The sequence below is a fragment of the Semicossyphus pulcher genome, unplaced genomic scaffold, assembly GCF_022749685.1.
Source record: "Semicossyphus pulcher isolate SPU_LCO1_2020_fin unplaced genomic scaffold, fSemPul1.0.p SCAF_22, whole genome shotgun sequence".
NCBI lineage: Eukaryota > Metazoa > Chordata > Actinopteri > Labriformes > Labridae > Semicossyphus > Semicossyphus pulcher.
The window spans coordinates 5,168,506-5,193,402 of NW_027211696.1; the positions used below are offsets into that span (position 1 = coordinate 5,168,506).

Consider the following 24,897-nt stretch of genomic DNA (forward strand, 5'->3'; position numbering starts at 1 on the left):
AATAGGGTGGAGGGAGGAGGGGTACCGCTTACTGTTCCCAAACCAGAGGGGAAGATGGGGAGGTCACCATCACAATGTGTGGTACTTTTTCAGTGGATAATTAAACCCTTTGAGAGATCTGCATCTTCTCTTCTCTCTGATATGCATGATCATAACACGAAAACACACAACTGCTCAACACACACTCACACACAGACATCACATTTATTATTGTCCCACACATACTGACAATTAACACATTGTTTATTTTAATCATTTCTCTCTCTCTCTCTCTCTCTCTCTCGATATATATATATATATATATATATATATATACATATACATATATGTATATATATACATATATGTATATATATATGTATATATATATAATGAGGACATGTTGAAGGGCAGATATGTAATCTAATTGCCACAGTGAGAATCTCAATCCCTACCTACCATCTTTATTCACTGGATTATATTTATGGTTTAGGATTTTTGGACTTCATGACAAATTGTGCCTAAAGTTTCCCCAAAGCATTCAATAAGGTTTCAGCTTAATGACCACAGCTTTCAGAGAGCCAATGACAATCACCTCACAGAAAGTTGAAATTTGTTTAGGATTGGAAATCAATGACAGTGCAACACTTGTCACCTTTATGGTTTGTCAAAGTTATTTTATTGGCAAGTAGCAATGAAGGTTCAAAACAGGAAATTACGAAATCCATTCTATTCTTTACATAACAAACTGTATATGTAAAGCAATCACTTTATTTTAACATTATCTGGAGGCAGGTGAAAGAAGCTGAGAACGTTAGCTTTGGCATAATTTACACTTTAAGTAGCAATAACAATAAACATAAACTTTTATGAATCAGAGCTGCTGTCCTCTTGAATTTTGGCTCCTCCATATCATATCATGAAGTTTCGATGTCAGGTTACAAGACAATCAAAAACAAGCACAGCCTAGAGTGTCGTATTTTAAGTTTCATTTACAGCCACTGTTCTAACCTTTTATATGCAGCTCCCCCTCTCTACACTGCTCATATTTCACTGCTGATAATAAAATCACTATTCATCTAGCTTACAATATATTCATGGTTTCCCCTGATACACTGTCAATTGGTTTTATAATAAAAATATATATAATACAAATTTCCTTGTTCACTTTTTGTCCGTAAAAGAAACATGCGCACAGTCAATAAACAAGGAACATATGGATAACATCCCAAAATATGTTGTCTCTGATTGTGTGCCTTTTTGTGTCCATCATAAAGTAAGTATTCTTTGATAGATCTGCATGAATAAAAACACACATGAACAGAAAATGCTTTTTTTAAGCAGCATGTTCAATGAAGACATCTCCTCGGACGAGTGCTAATTTCTGCTATTTTCATTTCTTTTTCTTTTTCATTTTTGAGGTATCGATTTGTGACCTGAGGAGAGTTTTCATTGTCTGGCGAACCATTTAACAGAAAATAAGTCTTTATTTATTAATAAGTCTTCAGTCATGCTGCAGGAAATTTAGCACCTGCTTTCAAGAGTAATGATCGCAAACCACCTCTACACCGCATCTACCATTTGTTCATTGTCTTCATCCACCCACGCACCACTAAAAAGCTGACCATGAAGCAGACTACAATAAAGACCAGTTGTAAAAAGCTGAAATAAAAAGCAGATGCCTTAGAGACATCCTACTAACCTTGATAACCTGTTCATCTGTTGACTTGCACTCCACCGACTCAGTTACATCAGAGACTGCTCCGTCTGTTCCAACAGTCACAACCTTTACTGGCACGGCGACTGTTCGCCCAGTGAGGACGGCCGTGTTGAGGATCTCTGTGTCCTGCAAGAGAAAACAGAAAGAAAACAATCAATATAAGCTCCAATAACACAATGACTGTTAAACAAACAAATAGAAAATGAGAAATTCAGAAATGTTTGAAGTTGATAACCACAATGACCCAAACTTGGGAAATTCATCAATACCCTAAACTGCCTTGCATTCTTCTTGTCTTGGTCCACAACCAGCAGGACAGGAAAGGTGCCAATATGTTTGACATCACAACTCTTCTTGTATTGCATGTAAGGGTTAACAGACTCAGCAACCAAGGTTATAGAATGGGACCCGATCCAGACCCAATGACCCAAATAAATCCTGGAACAGGACCAATACAATCATGAGGAGGATCTTGAGTCCTAGGGACCGGGTTGCCTGTAAAGACCTCTACCGAATGAAGTGACAAACTACAAAATACATTTATGACGTAAGTGACATTAGGACTTAATTTAAAAAGCAATTGTTGATATGACCTATCCAATGACACTGACTGCTACCCTAAACTTATAGAGATCATGCTTGTCACTTGACTACTTCCTTCAGGTGTTAGACCATAAACCATAGTCACACTGTGGCGATTTTCCTATGACATCACACTCAGGGTGGGAAGCTCATATGGTGGAGTTCCCCTTTAATGAAGGTTTACGTAGGCCTTCTCAAGTAACAAAAAAATACTTTGACAATAATACTTTATGTTCACAAGTTATCACAAGACACACTTGAGAACTGACGGCCAGAGGAGCAGGAAGAAGATAATGAGATCAATTAAGACAACGTCTGGTAATCCTCCTCTCCTCTCAGAGAGTTGTTGTACAGAAGATCTGCTATATCCGTGGATCCTGCTCATCACAGCTTAGTTCAATAAAAGACGACTTTGAAAGGCAAAGGAAAACTGTCTCCTTACAGCTCTTTGTTCATCAACACTGGTGCCTCCCTGTTTGCTTTGTTTCTTCACCCTCGTGTGTAGAGAAATACATCAAAAGGCATCAAGAATTCAAAGTCGACTAACAAGAGGTCTCCTCTGCCTTGTCTCTTTCTCTCACGAACCATATTTTTCTATAATAGATCTACTTGACATCTGTTGGAGGTTATTTTATACAATACATTAATAGTCTACATGAAGATGCTCTCTGAGAAAGAAGATGTTTCTCTTCATCCCTCTGCACTGAAGGAAATCAAACACCAGTGACGCAACAGCAGCAGAGGGTCAGACTAGTCTCGACCCTCTTGTGGCAGATAAGCACCTTTACAAAGTGCTGTGTTCAGTGCTTCCACATGAGATGGTAGTTTTCTTTTTTCCAGGAATGAGCCATTAACACTTTAATAAAAGGGTGGAAAGAGAGGTCTTAATGAGCATCACCGTGTATGAAGGAGACTGTTTGTGCCATAAAGAATAGAATATTACGTGAGCACAGATGTAATACACTTTATCACAAGCACATCGTGTCTTGACTACAATTAAGCAAAATTTAGCGAGACACCTGGAGTGACGCATGAGGAACAAAAGGCAGGATCCTTTTCCATGAAGTCCTCCCACCTCTCACCAAGCAGTGCCTTGCTGCCTGATACCCTCCTGGGGTTGTGAAGGGCAGAAATGCATGTCCTATTCATGGTGCCTATTTGTTCACAACCAGATAAACACCCCATATGGCTGTATATCTAGATCTAGATTAGATCTTCGCAGCACAAACAGGTGTGAAGCATCCCAAGTCTTTTGGGTCACTTTAAGAGGCTCATTGAACTCAGGCTTTCCTTTCTTGACATGCAAAGGGTTTCTGACACTGACACACACACACACACACACACACACAGACACACACACATGGCTTCCTGGGTGCAATCTCGGAGTCTTGGCATGCCTCTTGGCATCTGTGCAAGTTTTCACGTGTAACTGTTTCTTTGAAACTCTGTCACTCAGTTCATGATCATGAGCAGCTGTGAGCTTCGGCTGGAGAGAGTCTGGTTCTCATCTTCCTTCCATACTTGAGTAGGAAGGGTGATGTCCCTGTGTTTGCATGTGGTGTAGTTCTACAGACTTGAAGAAACTCAGTGACATGAGCTTTCCACTGAGCTTTCTCTCTCTGTGCAGTATGGATGTTTTCTTTTAACACCCTATTACTGTATTAGGACAGTTCAGAGGAGGTAAGATGTGGGCCATTATCTCTCACCACAGCCATGGGGTTTCCTTTTTGGCCAAACACAGACTTAATGAAGTTAATCACTGTAGCAGCAGTGCACTGTGGAGCAAAACACATCTGGCCACTTTGATTAGTAGTCCACGATGGTACAAGCGAACTTGAATTCAGAAGGACTAGTCTCGAATGGGCAAATATACAATATATTGTGCAAGCTTTTGCAGGGTCCATCAGGCAAAGGAACTGGTGTCATTGGTGCAGGGGCGGCTGTTGTTGTCTTGTCATTCAGCTGACAGGACACACAGCACATCTATCTCAGGCCACCAGTACAAGTCTCTGAGTCTCTGTTTTGCGTGGCTAGGTGTACCATGTGGGAATTTAGCCTTAGTGGCACCACTATTCTGAAACTCCCTCTCTGAATAAGTGACCCGTGCACAGGCAGTTCATTCCTAACTTGATAGTAAGGCATCATGTCTGCAGGCAGGCCTTTAGATGATGCAGGCCAGCCTTGGGTCATGTAGATATGCAGCTTGCATGGCTCTGGGCAGGAGGAGCAGACATCTGTGAAAGTCAGACGTGGGAATAGCAGTCAGGAGGGTGGAGACAGCAGCAATAGTCTCTGGTTCCATGTCTAGGGAGCAGTCCTATTCATTTGGCAGTGCCATGCCTTTTGTTGTCAGGACTGTGGTTAAATCCTGGAGATCAGTTTGTAAGGTGAACTTTGTTCCCCATTAGTAAGTTCTCCACTAGTTTGCAGCCAAGACACAGGTCAGCGCTTCTCTTTCTACCACTGAGTATATCCTTTCAGCAGCACTCAGAGAGCAAGAAGCAAAAGCCACTGTGCACCTATGCCATAGCACGAGGCGTCTGTGGACACTATGGTCACATAGTGCATCTGTCAATGGCTCCACAACAGTAGTGTAGTTCTGTATGAGCTTGGAGTACCCTGCTGTCAGGCCAAGGAAGGAACTAAGAGAAGCAGCATCACTGGGTGCTAGAGCATCCCTAATAGCTGCAATGTGGTCGTCATTGGGCAGCAGACCATCCTTACTTATGGTGTGGCCCACGTAAGTCAGCTTATCCTGGTAGCTTTTGCATTTTTCTGTATTCAGACTCAGTCCAGCTTTTTGTAAGCTGGAGAGCAGAGCTTTCAGGTGTGTGTCAGGATCAGCACAACAGGATGAGTAGACAATCATGTCATCAAGACATGCTTGAACACCAGGTAGATCTTGTAGCACCATGGACATAATCATCTGGAATGCTGAGGGCGCTGTTGCTAGCCCATAGCAAACTCACTTGTATCTGAAGAGCCCCTCACCTATTGGCCTAGAAATAATTAGCTCTAAAATCACAACAGCTTTGACACCTAAAGTGTTTGGTTTGGTTTAAATGAACTCTGGTGCATTTGTTTGTTTATTGCAGTTAATTTGGGCTGTTAAGATGGAGTGAAACTGTTGGAAAATGTGGCTCTCTCTCTGCTATGGTATGGATTGTTGTGCTCTGAGAGCTAAGCTGATAAACCACTGCAATTCATCCTTCGTGAATTGCCCGCTCATTATTTAAAAAAAGAGCACCTTAGTTGAATCTAGTGAGGATAAAACAAGCTGAATAATCAGCTCCTGTGTCTCCACTGATTTAACACAGTTTGCAAAGCAGCTATAATTGCAGTATTAGCTAATAAAGAGCTGGGGCAGTCTGGGGGCACTCTGCCATGACCAGGAGTAAGAAATACCATTATTGATCATTAAATCAGGACCGGCAGTGATTTATACTTTACTCATTAATTACATATTGATTTATTACATAACCTGTTGGTCTGATGATCTGTTGGATTTTCTTTTTGTAGACTGTGATCTCTGAAACATTTTAGTGAGATTAAATATTAAGCCTCTGTTGTTTTTCCCTCCTCATACTTTCTCACTCTTTAACAGGAGGCGAGTAAATGCCAAAGTCAGCAGTGGTGAATGTGCTGCCCCTGATAAAGCCTGCTGTACTCTGAGGTCCTCCTCCTGTTCCTGGAGCCTATTTGATTAGAATAAGCAGCAGAGCTGCTCTGAGCTGGACCCCGGTCCTCACTGCTCGAATAAAAAACTCACAGAGTGGAGGAGGGTGAGGGGAGGAAAGCCAGCAAAAAATACACAAACAAACCAACAACAACAATTTACAGAATGGACAGGCTTAGCGTCAAAGTAAAGCCTGACTGACATTTGTAGAAGAATCCCCAGCTGTGAGACAGCAGAGAGAGAGAAAGTGTGTAAAAGTGTGTCATGTTTATTTGTCTAAAGTATAAAGGACATGCAGACAGTATGTGTGTTATTCATTCATACATGTTTCTCTTTCTTTACAAGTCTCTGAAAATCTATTAGAGGAATGAACACCATTCCCTTGTTTGATATTTTGATGGTAATGCTGGAGAGCACTGATTAACACATCAGTCCCAGTTCTCTGTATCTGTAGGCCTGTTGCAGTTAGATCTTGTGACTGGCGAGGCCATAGCACATGATTCACATCCTTTTCACAGATCAAAACCTTCAGTGACCCCTTATGCCAAATGGATGAGGGTATTGTCATCCTGCAGATCCCCTCACTGTTGGGGTGAATCCCTGTGTGTCACGCATGGACCTGCCCATTTGTAGATAATACGGTGAAGCATGGCTCATTGACCATGTCTCTTTTTTCCACCTCTCTGAAACAGGTGGTTATAGTCTTTGCAACACTGAAACGTCCATTCATCTTTGTAAAAGGGGGTTTTGCAATATAATATCTCTTTCTGTGTAACTATAGGTGTAGGTCTGCTTACTCCTGCCGTGAAATTTACAGTCACCAGAGGAAGACTTGCTCTTGTTTTCCTTACATATCACACTCATGCATGAGGATCAATGATGTAAATTATCGTTGGATGCAGCCCTCATATCCACATAGGCAAAATGCCAAAGATAAAGTTGTGGTAATTTAGAGGTTGTGTCATCCTTACATGTTTTGTCCAAAGGGATCTTGATCATATATTGGTATCAGTCTGACACTGAGAAACTGCACAAGGTTGAATCTCCCAGAGGTACAAACAAAGGGGCAAATACATTTTGTCAAAATCCACAGGAGAAAGATAACACAGTAACTCAGAGGCCTGTATTTACACAGAGGCCTTCATCAAGCAGTAAGGGGCATTATGGCAGCATGCAGATGGCTAATGCTTCCATGAGGACACTTAGCATGCCGGTGGATAGCCTCACTGCACAGCCTATCAGTGCTCTGCCAGGCCATTTTCCAAAAACAGTTCCTGACAGTGTGACAGAGTGACTGATGGCAGCCTGCTTGGATACAGCTAGCTGGACCTGATGCAGTGATAGCACTGCGTGTAAATTACAGATATGGGGAGCGCTCTCTTTCTGACATATCTGTTTCTGGTGCCTGCAGAGGACAAACGTCTCACTAATTCTGCTGTCCTTGTTGCCTCAGTCTGTCACTATCTGTCAGACGTGATTATTGGATTCAGAATGAGAAGAGCTGCATTTGACCAAACTTTAATTATTCCAGACAAAGGCGCTGAACTGTGACAAGAAAAAACAAACTAACGTTGAGCTTCCTGCTAATAGCTCTGGTTATAATGTTAAAGGACTGTGAGTTTAAATTTTAGATAGTTTCAGATGCTATGAATAAAATGCTAATGACAGTATTCGGGATGTACTGTAATACTGGCTGTCTCTTCTAATCAGCGAACAGAGAGGCAGCGCACGGCAAGAGAGTGATGAGAAATTCATGTGAGGATGACAAAAGCAGCGCACTCTCAGTTGGTGTGTCCTCTGCATGTTCTGTCTTTCAAGCTCGCTAATGAAACACTTCCTCTCTTCTCGTCTACCTTTGTAGGTCCTGGTAGCAGCTCTCTCTCTGATTCTCCCTTTAGAATCTGAATAAGCATTTTTATAGAAGGCAACAACAAGCGTTACACATGTGTTTGTCTTTGTGTCAATAATATCACACTATTGTAGAAGGCCTCTCTCACAGTAAGAGGAGAAGAGAACAGCGGGAGCAGTGTCTCTGTAAGTACAGACAACTTTCTCTTCCCTCATCGGTTAGATTTTTGAGAGCTCAGGCTATTACATCTATTGATTCAAAAAAGATAAATCTCAGTCAGAGATCGGCTGAGGGTACCAGGGTTTCTCAAAGGTACTCTACAAGAAGGATTCTTTATCTCACACATATCATGGATTCTGTTATTGAATCCTTTAAATCTACTCCCCATAAATGAATAAAAGTCGTTCTGAAGAGTTTTACGATATAATCATTTCCTTAGTTAAGTGCCGCAGTCTTACTCAGTTCTGTTTGAAGATAATGAAACATTAAATATTCCTGAAACAAGGAAATCGCTTTGAGAATAAGTGTTATTATCTCGTCCCAACGCCAGAACGCTACTCTCAGTATCGAGAAAATTTCAGTTTAAACTGAATGTTAAATTACTTCTGTGTTCAGCATTAAACTAGCTCTTAAAAATATCCAGTCTAGCCACAAAAGACTCAACATTGTGAGACATTGAACTATTATACAAATTGCTCTGTTTTATTAACCTTGAAAAGGAGCTGTTATGAAAAGGTGGTTCGTCCATTGCTGCAGGTTTAGAGCTTTATTACTTTTATGCAGTGATTGTCGTCACAAGGAGCCCGTCTGTCTGAATATTTGAGGTTATGAATTAACCCTCTGGTAACAACTAACTTCAGCCTGGTCTCACTCCTAACTTATCAAACATGGCAGCTTGATCAGTTGCCCAATGAGTCAGAATATATAGCTTTATGGAACCCTTAACATTATAACGGGATGCTGTCCTTTGGCCTATTGTTTGAGTTGCTGTGGAGCCAGGTAATCTAAGTAAGTAAGTCCATTTTATTTATATAGCATGTTTCTCAAACAGAAGTCATAAAGTGCTTCACACAAACAAAATATAATGTACAGAAATAAAAACAAAGTACACAGACTGGGTGAAACACGATTACCAGAAAGCCTGTACGAACAGATTTGTTTTTAATGGTTTTCAAAAGACAGTTCTGCCAAATATTCTGGGGCCTGACCATGTAGGGCTCTAAAAGTGAGGGTGAGAAATAGAACTTGATCCTATAAGCAACAGGGAGCCAGTGATGAGATTTCAGTATGGGAGTGATGTGAGACCGTTTGTTTGATTTGGTGATAAGTCTAGCGGCAGCATTCTGTATTGACTGTAGGCGATTGAAGGCAGACATGCTGAGTGAGATAAAGAGGGAATTACAGTAGTCAGTGCGGGATGAGATGAGGGCGTGTATGAGCATCTCAAGCTCAGCTCTTGAGACTACAGATCTGAGTTTACTTATATTTCCTAAGTGGTAAAAACATGATCCTGTCAGCTGCTTTACATGGCTTTCTAATGATGTTGAGTGATCAAAAATTACCCCTAAATTGTGGAGCTTAGAATGGGCTGCAGAGGAGAAAGGCCCAATGTTTTGCATAATTATTGGAACAAGTTTATCTTGGGCAACAACCAGAACTTCAGTTTTGTATTCATTGAGTTGTAAATGATTTTCAGTAGTCCAGTCCCTGGTAGCATTTAGGCAGTCTAGAAGGCCTCGCTGGGCTTGAATGAAAAGTTGAGCTGAATATCATCTGAATATAAATGATATTCTTATTAAAACTTTTTATAATCTGACCAAGGGCCAGCAAGTAGAGTGAAAATAGCAAAGGCCCCAGCACCAAGCCCTGCGGTACCCCATGATATAGTGGAGAGGAGTCAGACACAAATTCCCCAATAGAAAAGATCTGTCAGCAAGATATGATGAGAACCAATCCAATGCTGTGCCTGACATTCCCACCCCATCACGTAGCCTCTTGATGAGGATTTGATGTCTACTGTGTCAAAGGCGTTGAGATCAAAGAGAACTAACACAGAGCAGGTACCTGCATCAGAGGACATTAAAATGCCATTAGATACCCTCAAGAGAGCAGTTTCAATCGAGTGCCATTTCCGGAACCTTGACTGGAATTTATCATAGATATTGTTTCTTTCTAACACAGCAGTGAGTTGGTTGGCCACCATTTTCTCTAGAATTTTTGATAGACAAGGGAGTGTAGATATGGGCCTATAATTCAGGATCTAAGCTTGTTTTCATTAATATGGGCTGGATGGTAACATGTTTTAAGTAGGTGGGGATACATCCTGTAGACAAAGAGGAGTTTAAAATCGTTAAAACAGCTGGTGCAATAATGGGCAAAACAGGGAGGGTGGTAGAACATCAAAGGGGCTACAAGACAGCTTTGTTTTACTTATCAAATCCATCAAATCATGTAAGCTAATAGGATGGAAAAAGTCCCAAGACAGTGGGAGTAAGAGAGAAGCTGGCACTAGGTGCTGGGAGTTTTGCTGCATGTAGGACCTAATAGTCATTACCTTTTTAACAAAGAATGAAAGAAACTCATTTCAATCATCAGCAGTAAAGCAAGGTAATGTGGAGGGCGGTGGTGAAACAATATTATTTATGGTGTCATATATATGGATTTCTTCTTGATTAAGAAATGAGGTTTGCAAAGTAAGCAGTTCGAACCGCTTCATTAAAAAAACGCCGGAGATCCTTGAGATAAAGGCGATGGACTTCTAGCCCAGTCGTCCATAAGCGCTCTGACCTGCAACAGGCTGCGGACAGTGTCAGTTATCCATGGACAAATGTTACTGGTAGCCCTGGTCCTCACTTTTAGAGGTGCCACTTTGTCCAGTAGCGTGGAGCAATGAATATTAAAGCTGCAGTTGGTAAGAAGGAGAGGAGAGTGGACTTTGCTTCAGAATTTGAAAGATTGCAACCTCCAGGTCCCTCACCCTCTCTCCCCGTGGTGCTAAGTCCTGTCTTCAAAGCCCTCCCTGCAGAGGAGGCTGTCGTGCACGTGCAGGCCAGTAACCCCGGTAACTGAAGAAGCCAGATATAGAACATGGCGGACACACCGGTAAGAACGTGAAAAACAACCATTGTATTACACCACCAAGACTATCGAAGCAGATACACCATCAAACCAGCAGAAATAAGTGTTTTTGCTGTGAATGGTAACCTACAGCTAATTCTATTTGGCAAAACCACCAGCACTTAGTGTGCTAACAGAAACTGTGGGAAAAAAACAGTGCAACTAAGCAGTAACACACTGATGTTGGGAGCATTTAGCCCTGAGAGCACAGGCACGCATAACTATCAGGAGAAACTCCGAAAACGTTAACACAGCCACGGCACTTCACAAAGATATTTTCAGCCACTCTGCAATGAAACAACACTAAACAGTAGCCGCATTGGGAACAAGCCCGACTGCAACACCAACATAACACAACGCCACAGTAACCGCTGTCATGACCTGGCTCAGAAGTCACAACAAAGATGGGAGACTACACCATGCTAAACGTTTAAAAAAAACTTTAATAATTCAAATCAAACCAAATTAGACCAAATTAAATATCCAACTTAAAAGATGGAGCTTTATTTTAACAGATTAAATCATATTAGGCCAAATTAAATATTTACAATATGAGGTGTGGAAATCAGTAATCAGTGTTGTACAATGCAAGTGTTGTACAATGCAAACAAAGTGTTGTACAATGCAAACAAAGCAAAAGGTAAACTCAAACCAACATCACCAAACGCATGTGCCTGTGGAGAGAGCCAGAGAAGAGAGAGAAGGGTTTCCTGCTGGAGCTTAAGTAACCTCAGCACACTGGGCCGAGGTGAGCTGAGTTACTCTAATTAGTTACCTGCATGGGCACACCTCCAGGATGACACAGAAAACACATGATGACACGGGGCATCACACCGCAGACATCAGACAGGGGTGTGAAATTGAGAAATTAGTTTTGATAATATTACCTACTGAACCTTTAAAGGACTGTATTAAAAGCTCAACATTATTAAGACGTGTTAAAATCCCAGCTATAGTGTACTGAGAAATGGTCAGCTGTATTTGTTGTAATGATACGAGATTACAGTGTTCTTTTAAGGTAGGGTGGGTCAGCAATTTCACTGAGTTCAAAGAAAATACATTTATGATCACTGATCAGTGGGTCCTGCATGTAGAAGCAATTGTTAGAACCGTTGAGAAGCTTATTCTATTCGCATGCCTTAGTTCAAGTCATCGTCATTTTTTGCCATCCTTGACTAAATCTCAAAGTATTTGTGCTCGAACGACTGGAAGAAGCCATGGCCTATCTGTCCACCCATCAATTTTTTCAGTGCCAGGTCACTGTGGCAGTAGGCTAAGCAAGTTAACCCAGACATCCCTCTCCTCAGCAATGTTTTCCAGCTTCTCCTGGGGGATCCTGGGGCGTTCCCAGGCTGGATGAGATTTATAATCCCTCCAGCAAACTCTGGGTCTACCCTTGGGTCTCCTACCAGTAAGACATGCCCGTAAAACTTTCAGTGGATGCCCAAACCACCTGACCTACACCAGGCGCCCTGCAACTGAGGATCTTCCTAACTCCCTCAGCGACCTCTGTCAAGGATATAGGGAAGGCTACCCCTGGATGTTCAAATGTGTCTCAGGCGTATTGGTTGGATTCAGAAGTTCCTCCAAGTGTTCTTTCTACTGCCGAACAATATCGCAAGGCTGGGTCAGCAGTTCTCCACTCCAGTTCAATTCGGCCTGAGCCAAGCCCTGCTTTTCCTTCCTGGATTGTCTCATGGATTGCCAGAACTTCCTTGAGGCCAATGGAAAGTCCTCCTCTATAGCCCCCGAACTCCTCCCACACAGCCACCCGGTGCCTGTCTGCTGCTTCCGGAGACCCCTTGGCTAACAAAGCCTGAAATGCCTCTTCAGCCTTACTTCACCGCTGGTGTCCAGGCTTTCTTTCAATTGTTTAGCTCATTCTGTCAAAATCTGAGGTTTAACCGTTCCCCTTTTTGTGTTCTATTGTTATGTTACAAGTTTGAGGACAGTGACTCTTTTGATTTTAAACACTTTGATATGTTGTCTCAGAGGATGTTTGTATCCACATCATATAATGCAATGATGATAGACCTTTTCATACATAGTTCCCCAGCTTTTGGTGAGAGTAACTTCACATCCAACTAGTCTGAAGTCTATGAATGTAAGCCATCAGAAGACATCGGTATGTTTTATGGTGATGCTTAGGTTTTTTTTTTTCTTTTTGCGTTCAGTCTAGTTTTTGGGAAGTGAAAAACATGCTTGGTTGAATTTAGGACAGCTGCCTGACTCAGCAAGTCAAGAACATTTGACTGATTGGGCATTATATTTCGCTGCTTTATCTGTACTCATTCTAAGGAATCTTATGGAGCAACAAACAGCACACGGACTTTGTTTAAATACTGTCCCCAGCAAAGTTTGATTGTCAATAGAACATTAGCCAGTTAAAAGAAAGCGGGGCGAGATTTTTGGATAGAGAGTACAAAATAAACACACAGAACAGGATCAGCAGGTTTGATAAGATGGCTTTGTCCACAGGGGGCGCCAAAATCAACAGAAAATAAAAGTTTCTCTCAGTTGTTTTCAGTAAATTTGAACTGATTATTACTTTTACTTAATTAATCACTTTTAATTGACATCCTCGTGCTATTATTGAGTTATAATTTGAACACAAAGACCATTCATGTAATAATCATATTGCTTCAGTGAGATTATGAGGACATCAGACCTCCTATCTGGAAAATAACAAGAACTGTCCAGCAGGAATTTTCCCTCTTTGCCATGGTGTGGTCTTACCTTATCCAATATTAATACAGACTTTACAGCACCACAATGACTGATTTCAACACTTATACATGCACAAATCTCTGCACACAAACACACACACACCCCTGCCTCCTCACCATGGCTAATGGCACGATACCACCCAGGTCCTGTGGTGCCAGACGGATAAGGGTGGGCACCTCAGTGGTCAGGGTGCGGGTGAGCGGATACTCCACCTGCCACGTCACCTCCCGTCCCCCCTGATTCATCATCAGCCCGTTCACCTCCAGGTCCACCTGCAGCACTCGCTGGTATCCTGCTGCCTCCCTCCTGCAAGGAGAGAGAGGGAGACGTGAGTCAGGAGAGGATTTAGATGAAAGAGGAAAGCATAAGCAAAAGGATAAGGAAAAGGTGAGAGTCAAAAGGGATTAGAAAAGTAGCAGGAAAAATAGATGAGGTAATAGATGGAAATTGGGAAAAAGCTCAAATAGCAGCATGGAATAATGTGAACATGAGCAGAAAGAACAAAGACAGACTGGATTAAAGACGTAGAGAGAATAGAAGAGAAACTGGTCTTTATTATATATAAACAGGAGTGTTTGGTGTTGTGAAAAAAGGACTGAAAACAGCAGCTGAGAATGAATTGTACGTTTCAGTCAGCTGAAAAGAAAAACAAATATTTATTAGTAGAGGATGTCTCTGCTGTATTACATGCACATGTTTAATCACCACATCCCACATCTCACAATCTGATATGAAACTAACCGCGGGCCGCGGCACCATTGAAATTCATTCTCACATCCACACAGAACCACCATGTTGGCAAAAAAAGCAATTTATTTTTCCTGTTGCAATATGGAGCTTCTCTTGCAGAGACTGCCGGGCCTTGCAAATTATTTTCTCCCAGCTGATGGAGATGCAAACAAAGCAGGAAAAACAATGAATGCTAAATAAAATCCTCCAAACTTATTTGATTTGCTGCAGCGCTGTGGTTTGAGCGAGCTGCTGCCTCTCCCTCAGGTGTTCTTTGTCACAGTCAGAACTGGATGCAACACCTTTTCCAGCCACCGCACACAGACGCACACGCTGTCCTGAAAATACAATTCACACTCAGGGAACTAGAAGTGGCTCACATGTTGTGCAACATCTTTAGGTGACAGCAAATACACAAGTTTAACTCAAAGAGGAACTAGATGTAGCCTTTGTGTTCCAATTCAGTTTAAAGTTCTTTCTACTCTTTTATTTGCGTCCTCAGCAGGATGTTTGTTTTTTGGTTGTCAAAGAATTAAAAGAAGGCTGGAGAGAGCCCAAAGTGAGCATGAGGAGGGGGGTGTTGGGGGTACGAGCCAAGGATTTCCTTGAACATATTTTGGTCAAGCTTGTATTTAAAACTGGCCCTTTATGTGTTCTCACTTCAGAGGCGAGCCTCACTTCAAAGCTCAGATTTAAGGATCCTCTCTGGTAGAAAAGTAGAGAACAGTTTTAGAAGCTGAAAATCAGTGGATAAAAAAACAGCTTGAATAGTAATTCTGGCTCAGGAGGAAAAAGCTTTTCTGTTTCAGTGAGTAATGTTCTGAATTATACTTCATATGTTTTCAAATCCCAGTGAGAAGCTTTGGCTCGGAGTGATCACAGGTGAATGTTGGTGTGAATCTGGTTGCACAGTAAAAACTGTTGTCTGTTTGAACACAGAGGAATTACACAGGTGTACTGAGGTGTAATGCTGCATCACTTGATGTGTATTCGTTTGCTGCTGAAAATAGTCCCTTTTATATTTGTTTATCGAAAAATCTAATGTCCATGGTTAGGATTTATGCCTTCAGTAAATACAAGCACTACAGGTAGAATTATAAACCATTGAGAAACTGGAGCTAAACAACACACAGTTGGTTTTGGTCTGTTAATGGGATTTTTACATGTTATTTATGTGTGTTATTTAAAGCTCTAAAAGACAGCAACAGGAGGGACACGACAGAAGGAGATGGAGAGAATCTGAAACAGGTGAAATTTAATGGGAATGAACAAGCAGGAGCTCCCTCAGTAGAGTTTTTCTACATACAATAAACACATCAAAATGCGTCTTTCCCATTTATGGGAATAAACATTTTCCCACATGATCATTATCCTCTCTCTCTGTCGCGTCTTCCTCCGACTCTCTCTTACATGTTCACAATGTTAAAATAACTTTTTTGTGTTACATTTTGTTCTGTACAATCAACCAAGCCCAAAAGCTGCGAGGGGATTTATTAAATATATGGACACAAAAATATTGTTCAAATTCATTATTGGTTAACTACGGAAGGCCAAAGAGGACATGCATCCATACATTTAACTTACTCTGTTTTACCGTGATAATGAGTAATTTCTGGTTGTTTTCCAGAGATCTCGACTTATTTAACTCGTTATCTCAAGATAATAACCGTAACATCAGATGATCATAACTTGTGTCCACAGTTGCAAAAGCACAGAACAAACTTAGAAATAGGCCTAACTTAGCTCATTAGTGTGGGCCATAGCAGCACGGCATGTTGTGGTCTGTATTATCACAGCGAGCAGCCTATTGTTTTGTTTCCTAGATCGCTAGAAAATTGTCCTGTTATCACAAGAATACAAGCTTTGTTATCCTGAGGTAACGAGAAAAATAAGTTGAGAAATCATGGAAAAACAGAATAAATAAAATGTATAGATGGTTTGCAATTTTTTTAATCCTTCTTTCACGTAGGGCCATTTAGAAAAATATCCTGGCTCATTTTGCTCTTTTATATCCATTTCCTCTTCATCGAAGTTCAGCATCAGAAGCAAAACAGAGAAACCACAAAGAGCTCTCTCACAACTCTGACTCTAGATTTTAGTTTTAAAAGTGACACAAATTGAATGATTTGTTAAAAATCCCTCGTTTCAGCTCCATTCATCAGTTTCACACAGTTGCTACAGAGCCGTAGTGTGGTATCATCCCCTCCTGACAGCATGCTGTGCGCAGGTTTAGTGACTGCACTGATGATGTGCTTTAAGCTTCTGGTGAACAATTACAGCCACATCAATGATCTGCAGCAGACACTTCAGCTGTGCTTTACAATGAAGCTGCAAACAATCAGTTTTAGTGCTGAACACGACAATACAACTCTGCTTCACTCCTTTATTTTTGTTTGTCTCTTCTGTCTTTATTTGTCTTTTTCATGTCTGTTCCTTTTTCCTCCCCCTCTCTTTATCTTCATCCTCTGGCTCACCGGCCGTGTTCTGTTGCCGCAATAGGGGGCAGTTCTCCCTCTCACCCCGTCACCCAGTGTGTGTTTGAGATGATGAATGTCTTCAGCCCAACGGTCGGAGAGGTCAGCCTACTTCCTGCATGTCTCATTAGATTCATCACTGCACCGTGTGCCCTTTTCTCAGCCCCATTTACATACACTTTAATACACTCACCGGCGACTGTCGCTGCTCCTGCCCTGACTTGTTGAGAGGTGAGAGGAAGAGACGGACGCAGAGACAGAGACAAAACACAGAGCGGAAACAGGGTTAAAAGGCTGAAAGCAAAATGTCCTCTGGGATCTTAGAAGCATCTAAAGTTAAAAGTGACAAAGCTCCTGTATCATAGTTTGAGGTGGAAAATCGCTCATGTCATTTTGAGGAGGCTTCTGAGGTATCTCCATCTGTCAGTCGTATTGTTGTGTGTGAAAGCACAAACAGAATAAGGTGAAAGAATCCACTCAGAGGAAAACACACGCACGCTTTCAATCCTATAAGATACATTTCAAACACAGACATTGTAGTAACAAAGCAGCTCTGAGCGGAAAGAAGCGGCACAACAGCAAAAAAATGAAATTCCTTTTGTTGGAAAACAGGGAAATAAAAGTGTCGCTAAGGAACACAAAAGCTCTGTCAAACACGCGGCCATGTTTTCTTCTTTCACTCGTAACACCTCGGTGGATATCTGGCTCTGAGAGAGGTACAGGAAGAAAAGTCTGCCGTCTCTTTTGGAGACCCGAGGGGGTTCCTTTCATGCACAGCAGTGATTTGTATAGCACCGACAACAATGATGCATCAAAGACCTGAATCTGTTTCTACACAGTGAAGTGACAGCGAGTCCAACAATAGAGGGAGAGGGAGGGAGACAGTTTGTGTGTCTCTGTGCAGTTTGTTTGCTTACACTAGATTAACACCTCAAACAGCTCCATGCAGGTGAGAGTGGATTTATTTAATGACCAAAAAGTCCAACATTTTTTGTGTTTTCCGTCATTGTGAAAACATTCTGAAAATAAACTGAAAAAATGGAAAAAGGTTGGCCGTGACTTCACTGTCCTTGTTTTCAGCTTTCTGAGCTGGATTTTTTCTACCAGTTTGAGGAATAGCTGAGTGCGTATGTGTGGGTGGTGGAGCAAGTGCGTGAGAGAGACAAGAAGTGATTGTGTGCACAAGTTGCGAGAGTGAACAGAGATCGGAGCGGCAGAATCAGCAGAGAGTGTTATTGGTAACTAAGAAAATAAAAGAACGACTTTACAGTAAGGCTTTGTGTGTGTGAATAAAGCCACGTACTCCTCAAGACTGATGGCGCTCTCCCATGTATTGCTTCCTGCACGCAGCTTTGTGTGACTGCAGTAAGCCCCGAAGCTAGAGGCAGCTTCAGCCCTGGAGCAGACTGATAAGTCTCCCCTGTGCTTTCCGACCACAGGAAAGGCTAACACAGCCCAGCAGGGCCATTGGAGGCCCTGTGGGGCTCTGAGGGTTGATGATCAGGAAACAGCGACAGAGGAAGACACAGAGGTTGTAAAACGGTAAAAGAATTAAACAAAGAGTGGAAAAAAAGCTCAAAGTATGTGTGAGTTATTGTAATTTATTAATCATGAAAGAACTTAAACTGCAAAACGTCTCAGTGAGCCACGTCACAGTTGTTAGTGCTAAACGCACAGCGCTCATAAAACACTTTGCACTACAGTCCTAACCTTGTGCTGTCTGGGGGGTGGGTGGTTTTCCTTCCAGTGACGCCTGCTTCATCTGTGTGGAATGGATGTGTTTATGGAGCGATAAACTTTGACGTATGACAGACAGATAATGAAAGAGATCATAAAATGAAACCGTGTCAAGAAGCAGATGAAACGTAAAACAACCAGTTTATGTCTGCGGGAGATTTCCCCCAGGATCTATCAAAGCCACCACGACAGCCCTGTCCCTGTCAGTACACATTACTGTGTGGTAACAGGAGGCCTGTGCAGTGCAGACGGGGTTCTTGGGGGGGGTTCTTTCCACATATTGCCATTCTTCTTAGAGCCATATTTTTCCCATATTCCTCTCAATTGTTGTGTAAAATTAGAGGATTCAGGCTTCCTGCATGAAACAGATGTGGCTCCCTGCATCAGCCAATCAAAAGGCAGAGTCACCACTCTGCATCATCATCTCAGCAAAAGCCAATCAGAACCTTAAAGCAGCTCAGAAAACACAAACACCAAAAAAACTGTACAATACTCGACAAAGAGCTGATTTTTTGAATTGAATGTAAGTCAGATCAGGAGCAGAAAGACCATGTCAAAGTATGAAATGACATTTTTTGTTTTGACCATTTAACATCGTCAATTAAAATTGTATTTATTTTAGTATCCAAAAAAGTAGTAGCACTTAAATTCATCAGTCCCAACAGCAGGTTTCTGAAATGAACATGAAAGTAGTGTTTTTTTTCTCTTTAACATATTTTTCTGTGAACCTGTTCATCGCGTAGCAACAGGGTGCCTACATGTAAATTGAACTCAGAAAAACAAACCTTCAAGGAAATGTTTCATGTGTCTTATCAAAATGTAAACCTCAAGCAAGGTTTATAGTATAATATATAGTTATTATAAATGTTTCTGCAGGATGTTCACTCATTCTGCAGGATGTATAAAAAATAATTTTAGCCATGCTAGCGGTTCGCATGCTAGCTCTAGGGATAGCTTGGCTGTTTGTCTTTTTATTTTGTTTTTGGTTGGTCCATCACTTTTGTCCAGACAGAAACATCTGAAGAACTATTGGATGGATTGCTATGAATTTTTGTTCATACATGCATTGTGTCAAGAGGATGACTTGAGCGATACCCTGAACAGGTCTGTTTTATGTTATGCTGTAAAATATTGTTAAATCTACTTGATTGATTTGTGACAAAACAAGTTGCAGACATTCATGCTCCCTTCAGAATGAGCCGTAATAACTTTGGTGATGCCATAACTTCAAACATATAACCTCTGTAACAGAGAAAAATGCAGCCTTTAGAAACCCTTAGAAGTAAAACATAAACAATTGAGTTCGGTCGAGATAAAATAATTTGAGGGGGTGTGGAAAGATCTAGCAAAATTTGATTTGAAGACATTTGCTGGTTATATAATGTCTCAGTTAGAGAACACTCAACATTTTTTTTACAGCCACACAGTGACACCATCAACCTTTAAACTGTTGGCAACCAAACCGCTCTTAATGAGCGGCCTTTAGTTACGAGCTATACTTAAGCAATCACAAAGCAACATAATCAGTGATTGTATGAAGGCCATCTTCATCCCTGTATTGATTTGTGTGAGCTGTCGGAGAGTAAAATTCTCCAGAGGGCTCTGCTGCTCGTCCTCTTATCCTGGACAATAAGATCAACTCAGTGTGACTAATCTCCCCTTGGAGTGTAAACTCTCCACCAGAAATCACTCTTCTCCCTTTCCTTGTTACTCACACATGTTCACAATGATGACGAGGGATTAGATGAGGTTGTCCGTTTCATCATTTGCCTCTCTGTTGCCACCTGCTGCTGTTGAACTTCATGATTCAGGCTTTGTGTTCTGCGGCCTGAGAGGTTTCTATTTGATCCAACATGCTCGGTTTTTTTTTCTATTTCTATCTTTTCATATTTCTTTTTCCTCCGGGCTCACTGCTCCTCCCCCATCATTCATGTCTCCATCTTTTTTCTTGGTTTGGGTCGATCTATCTCAGAGGACATTTTCCATGTAATCGCCCCTTCCCTCCTCGTTTCACTTGTCTTCCTCTTCTGCTCTCAAAGGGACATCTATCAATTTGTTCTTTTCTAACATCTAAAGAGAGAAGCTATACTGGATTACACTAGACTTACTTTAGTTAAGGCTGAAGAGACAGAACACCTTTCAACTTCCAATAACTGGATAAAAACATACCATAAAGCTTATGTCACCTTGAAAATAGAGGATTTAAAATCAGTGCTAACCACAATCTTTTCCAGATTGCTAGACCAGGAAGTCAATCTAAGGTCAAACTCTGAAACAGTTTTCTGAATCTTTCTAAATCAGACACTAAAGTGTTTGCTTTTATTGCATTACATTAGCACTGCAGAATTATTCAACATGTTCCTCAGGGGCTGTGATGGAGAAACACTGATTAAGACTGATGAAGGAGCCAAATATACAAACACACAGGCTGACGTGTGGCAACAACCATGACTGAGTGTGAGAGCCAGTGAGATGCAGATCCTCGGGCCGCGGGCATCAAAGTGTGATCCTGTTAAAGCTGAAGTGAAATCTTGGGTGCAGTATTGACAATGATTCCTTTAAACTGCATGTTTGTGGATGTTCTGTCAGGTGTTGCAATGGCACCACCTGTTGGCCTGCAAAAAGAACTCAAACAGGAAGTGCACTTTGTTTAGAGGAAACAGGAAGTGTGCACCCTATAAAAGGAACAGGAAGTTGGAGGTTCTTCTTTCTGTCCTCATCAGAGAGCACATGTGCCAACTCCTGGAAAAGGCTCATCAACCTGACATGAGTCGCTTAAGACAGCAACGGCTTTTTCACTCCATGTTCAACTTGATGAATAGTGATGATGAGTTTGGCTGACTGTCAAACTGCGTACCCACACACGTAGGGAGGACAGTTACAGTGAAAAAGCCGAAGAAGACAATAAGCGAAACAAGCAGCTGGAAGGACACAGCAAACATGGAAAAGAAAGACAAGAAAGATGACAAAGCATCAAGATCTGGTTCCAGCTTAACAGTCTCCTCCTCTGGGTCTTCCATAAGCAGTGCTGCAGCAAAGGCTCAAGCAAAGGCGGAGGCTGCACTTGCACGAGCATCATTCGCGGTGATGGTAACCTTCACTCTACCGCAAACAGGCAGGTCTACAGAGAAGCTACGAGAACCAATAATCATGCCCCCACACCTTCTTCACATCAGCCTAACCAAAGCCCTCCTCGCAGAACCTCTGTTGCTGGTGAAAGCCCTTTGTTACGTCACAGAGTTTACCCCAATAACCCTCCAAAGAAGAAGAATTGGATCTCCTTGTAAGATGGTTGGGCAAGGAATCATCTGAACAGGTCAGAAGAATCTGTTCAGTGCATGTTACAGACCTGTATGCAGCTCGTCAACTGGCATGGGAAAGGCTCTTGGAAAGTTATGCCGCACCAGAGGTGATAGCGAGTGCTCTCTTCAAGAAGTTGGACAGTTTTCCCTGCATAACCAGTAAGGATGGCATCAAATTAAGAGAACTTGGAGATCTCCTAATGGAATTACAGTCAGCGAAAGAAGATGGATACTTCCCTGGGCTGGCTTACTTGGACACCGCTCGTGTTGTCAACACAATTGTGGAAAAACTTCCCCATGGTCTTCAGGAGAAATGGGTTACGGTGGGATCAAAGTTCAAAGACGAAAATGGAGCATGCTTCCCACCATTCTGTTTCTTCATGCAGTTCATCTGTAAAGAAGCAAGAATAAGAAATTACCCAAGCTTTTTCCTTTCAAGCAATGTCTCTGGTCCCAACAAGTATGAGAAGTCTTCACAGAGACAAAGCTCAGAATTCAAGAACCCAAGAACTCCCATATATGTGCACAAAACCAACATTGCAACTACTTCCACAGCAGATACCAGTACCAACAAAGTCACATACAGCAACGATCTGACGAAGACTTGTCCAATTCACAACAAGCCTCACCCCCTTGCTAAATGTAGAGGATTTAGAGCCAAGCCTTTAGAAGAGCGGAAAACTTACTTGAAGGAAAACAGCATATGCTTTAGGTGTTGTGCTTCCTCGTCCCACTTTGCCAGAGACTGTAAGAAATTGCTCCAGTGCGGAGTATGTGGAAGTAATCATCACAGCCTTGCAATGCATCCTGGGCCAGCCATCTGGGGTACCAATACTCCCACCCGAGAACCAGAGCTTACAGCACAGGAGGAAGAAGGTCTTCACTCTCAAATCACAGTCACTTCTCGCTGTACCGAAGTATGTGGTCCAGGCCTCTCAGCTCGTTCCTGCTCCAAGATATGCCTGGTAAAGGTATACCCTAGTGGACAACCTGGAAGAGCAATCAAAGTCTACACAATACTTGATGATCAGAGTAAACGCTCTTTAGCGAAATCCAAGTATTTTTGAGCAGTTTGGGATTGAAAGTGGCCTGTTTCCTTATTCACTGAAGACTTGTGCAGGAGTGATGGAAATGGCAGGAAGAAAAGCAAATGGCTTCCATATGGAGGCTGTCAATGGAGGAATAGTCATTGATCTTCCTCCACTCGTCGAGTGTGATGAAATTCCAGACAACAGGAGAGAGATACAGACACCAGAAGCAGCAAACAGCATCGTCACTTAAGTCCGGTTGCAGCCCACATTCCTGAACTGGATCCTAACGCTGAGATTCTGCTCTTGCTGGGAAGGGACATCCTCAGAGTGCACAAGGTGAGGCAGCATGTCAACGGACCTGGCAACACTCCCTTTGCACAGGGCTACAAAGCTCCCTAACACAACATTGGGAGATAAGCTTGGCAGCTCAGTGTTTGAGCGAACCAGGATTGATGACGAGGTTGCTCCATCAGTCGAAGATGAGGCCTTTTTAAAAATAATGGAGAAAGAGCGTCACAAGGATAACACTAACAGCTGGGTAGCACCCCTACCATTCAAAGGGTCCAGACATCCTCTTCCCAATAACCGCGACCAGGCACTCTCTCGCCTTGCCTCCCTCCGGCGCACCTTTGAGAAAAAACCTGTGATGAAGGAGCAGTTCGTTGCCTTCATGGGAAAGGTTCTGGAGAACAACCATGCTGAATTGGCTCCTCCGCTGAAAGATGGAGAAGAATGTTGGTACCTACCTACCTTTGGAGTTTACCATTCTCAGAAGCCTGACCAAATCAGGGTGGTATTCGACTCCAGTGCACAGCATGGTGGTACATCACTCAACCAAGTCCTGCTCACTGGACCTGATTTGAATAATTCTCTCCTGGGAGTACTGATGCGCTTCAGGAAAGAACCTGTAGCCATAACAGCTGACATTCAACAGATGTTCTACTGTTTCATTGTGAGGGAAGACCACAGGAACTACCTGAGGTTTTTATGGCACAGGGAAAATGGCATGTCAAAGGACATTGTAGAATACAGAATGCGGGTGCACGTCTTTGGAAACAGTCCTTCTCCTGCCATTGCCATATAGGACTAAGGCGTGCAGCACAGGATGGGCAGAACAAGTACAGAGCTGACACTCGTCAGTTTGTTGAAAGACATTTCTATGTGGATGATGGACTTGTCTCCCTGCCCAACGAGTCCAAGGCCATCGATGTCTTGAAGCAAACTCAAGCATCTCTTGCTCAGTCTAACCTGAAGTTGCATAAAATCGCATCTAACAGTGCTGCTGTCATGAAGGCCTTTCCAGCTGAAGAATTGGCCACAGGTCTAAAGGACCTTTCTCTGGCAGATCACGCCTTACCAATGCAAAGAAGCCTTGGGCTACTCTGGGATATGGAGTCTGACACATTCACCTTTGACGTTTCTGTAAAAGAAAAACCATTCACACGACGTCCTCAATTGAAGGAAGCAGTGACATGATGGATGCCAGACGGGGAGTGTTCTGTCAGGTGTTGCAATGGCACCACCTGTTGGCCTGCAAAAAGAACTCAAACAGGAAGTGCACTTTGTTTAGAGGAAACAGGAAGTGTGCACCCTATAAAAGGAACAGGAAGTTGGAGGTTCTTCTTTTTGTCCTCATCAGAGAGCACATGTGCCAACTCCTGGAAAAGGCTCAACAACCTGACTTGAGTCGCTTAAGACAGCAACGGCTTTTTCACTCCAAGTTCAACTTGACGAATAAACAACATGAACCGAATACATGACTCACTCATCTTTTGAATGGAGTTTGGCTGACTGTCAGACTGCGTACCCACACACGTAGGGAGGACAGTTACAGTGGATCTGTTTAGATTTACAGAGATATCTCTCACCAGGGGACGCAGTAGTTGTTTGATTGTCTCAGCTCTACCAGGGTTCAAACAGAAGTTATGATTTTTCTGCCTGGAAATTTGCAAAATGCTTTTAAATCAGATCGCA

At 42.3% G+C, this 24,897-nt stretch overlaps 1 protein-coding gene across 1 annotated transcript in view; it reads right to left on the reverse strand.

The window, feature by feature from the left end:
- LOC138602375 (transmembrane protein 132C-like) overlaps positions 1 to 24,897 on the reverse strand; it is a 118,685-nt gene that overhangs the window by 15,223 nt on the left and 78,565 nt on the right. The window contains exons 7-8 of the mRNA XM_069673850.1: positions 13,767 to 13,956; positions 1,682 to 1,825 (exon numbers count right to left, since the gene is read on the reverse strand). Of these exons, the coding sequence (XP_069529951.1) occupies positions 1,682 to 1,825; positions 13,767 to 13,956 (334 nt within the window). The remainder of the gene's footprint in view (positions 1 to 1,681; positions 1,826 to 13,766; positions 13,957 to 24,897) is intronic.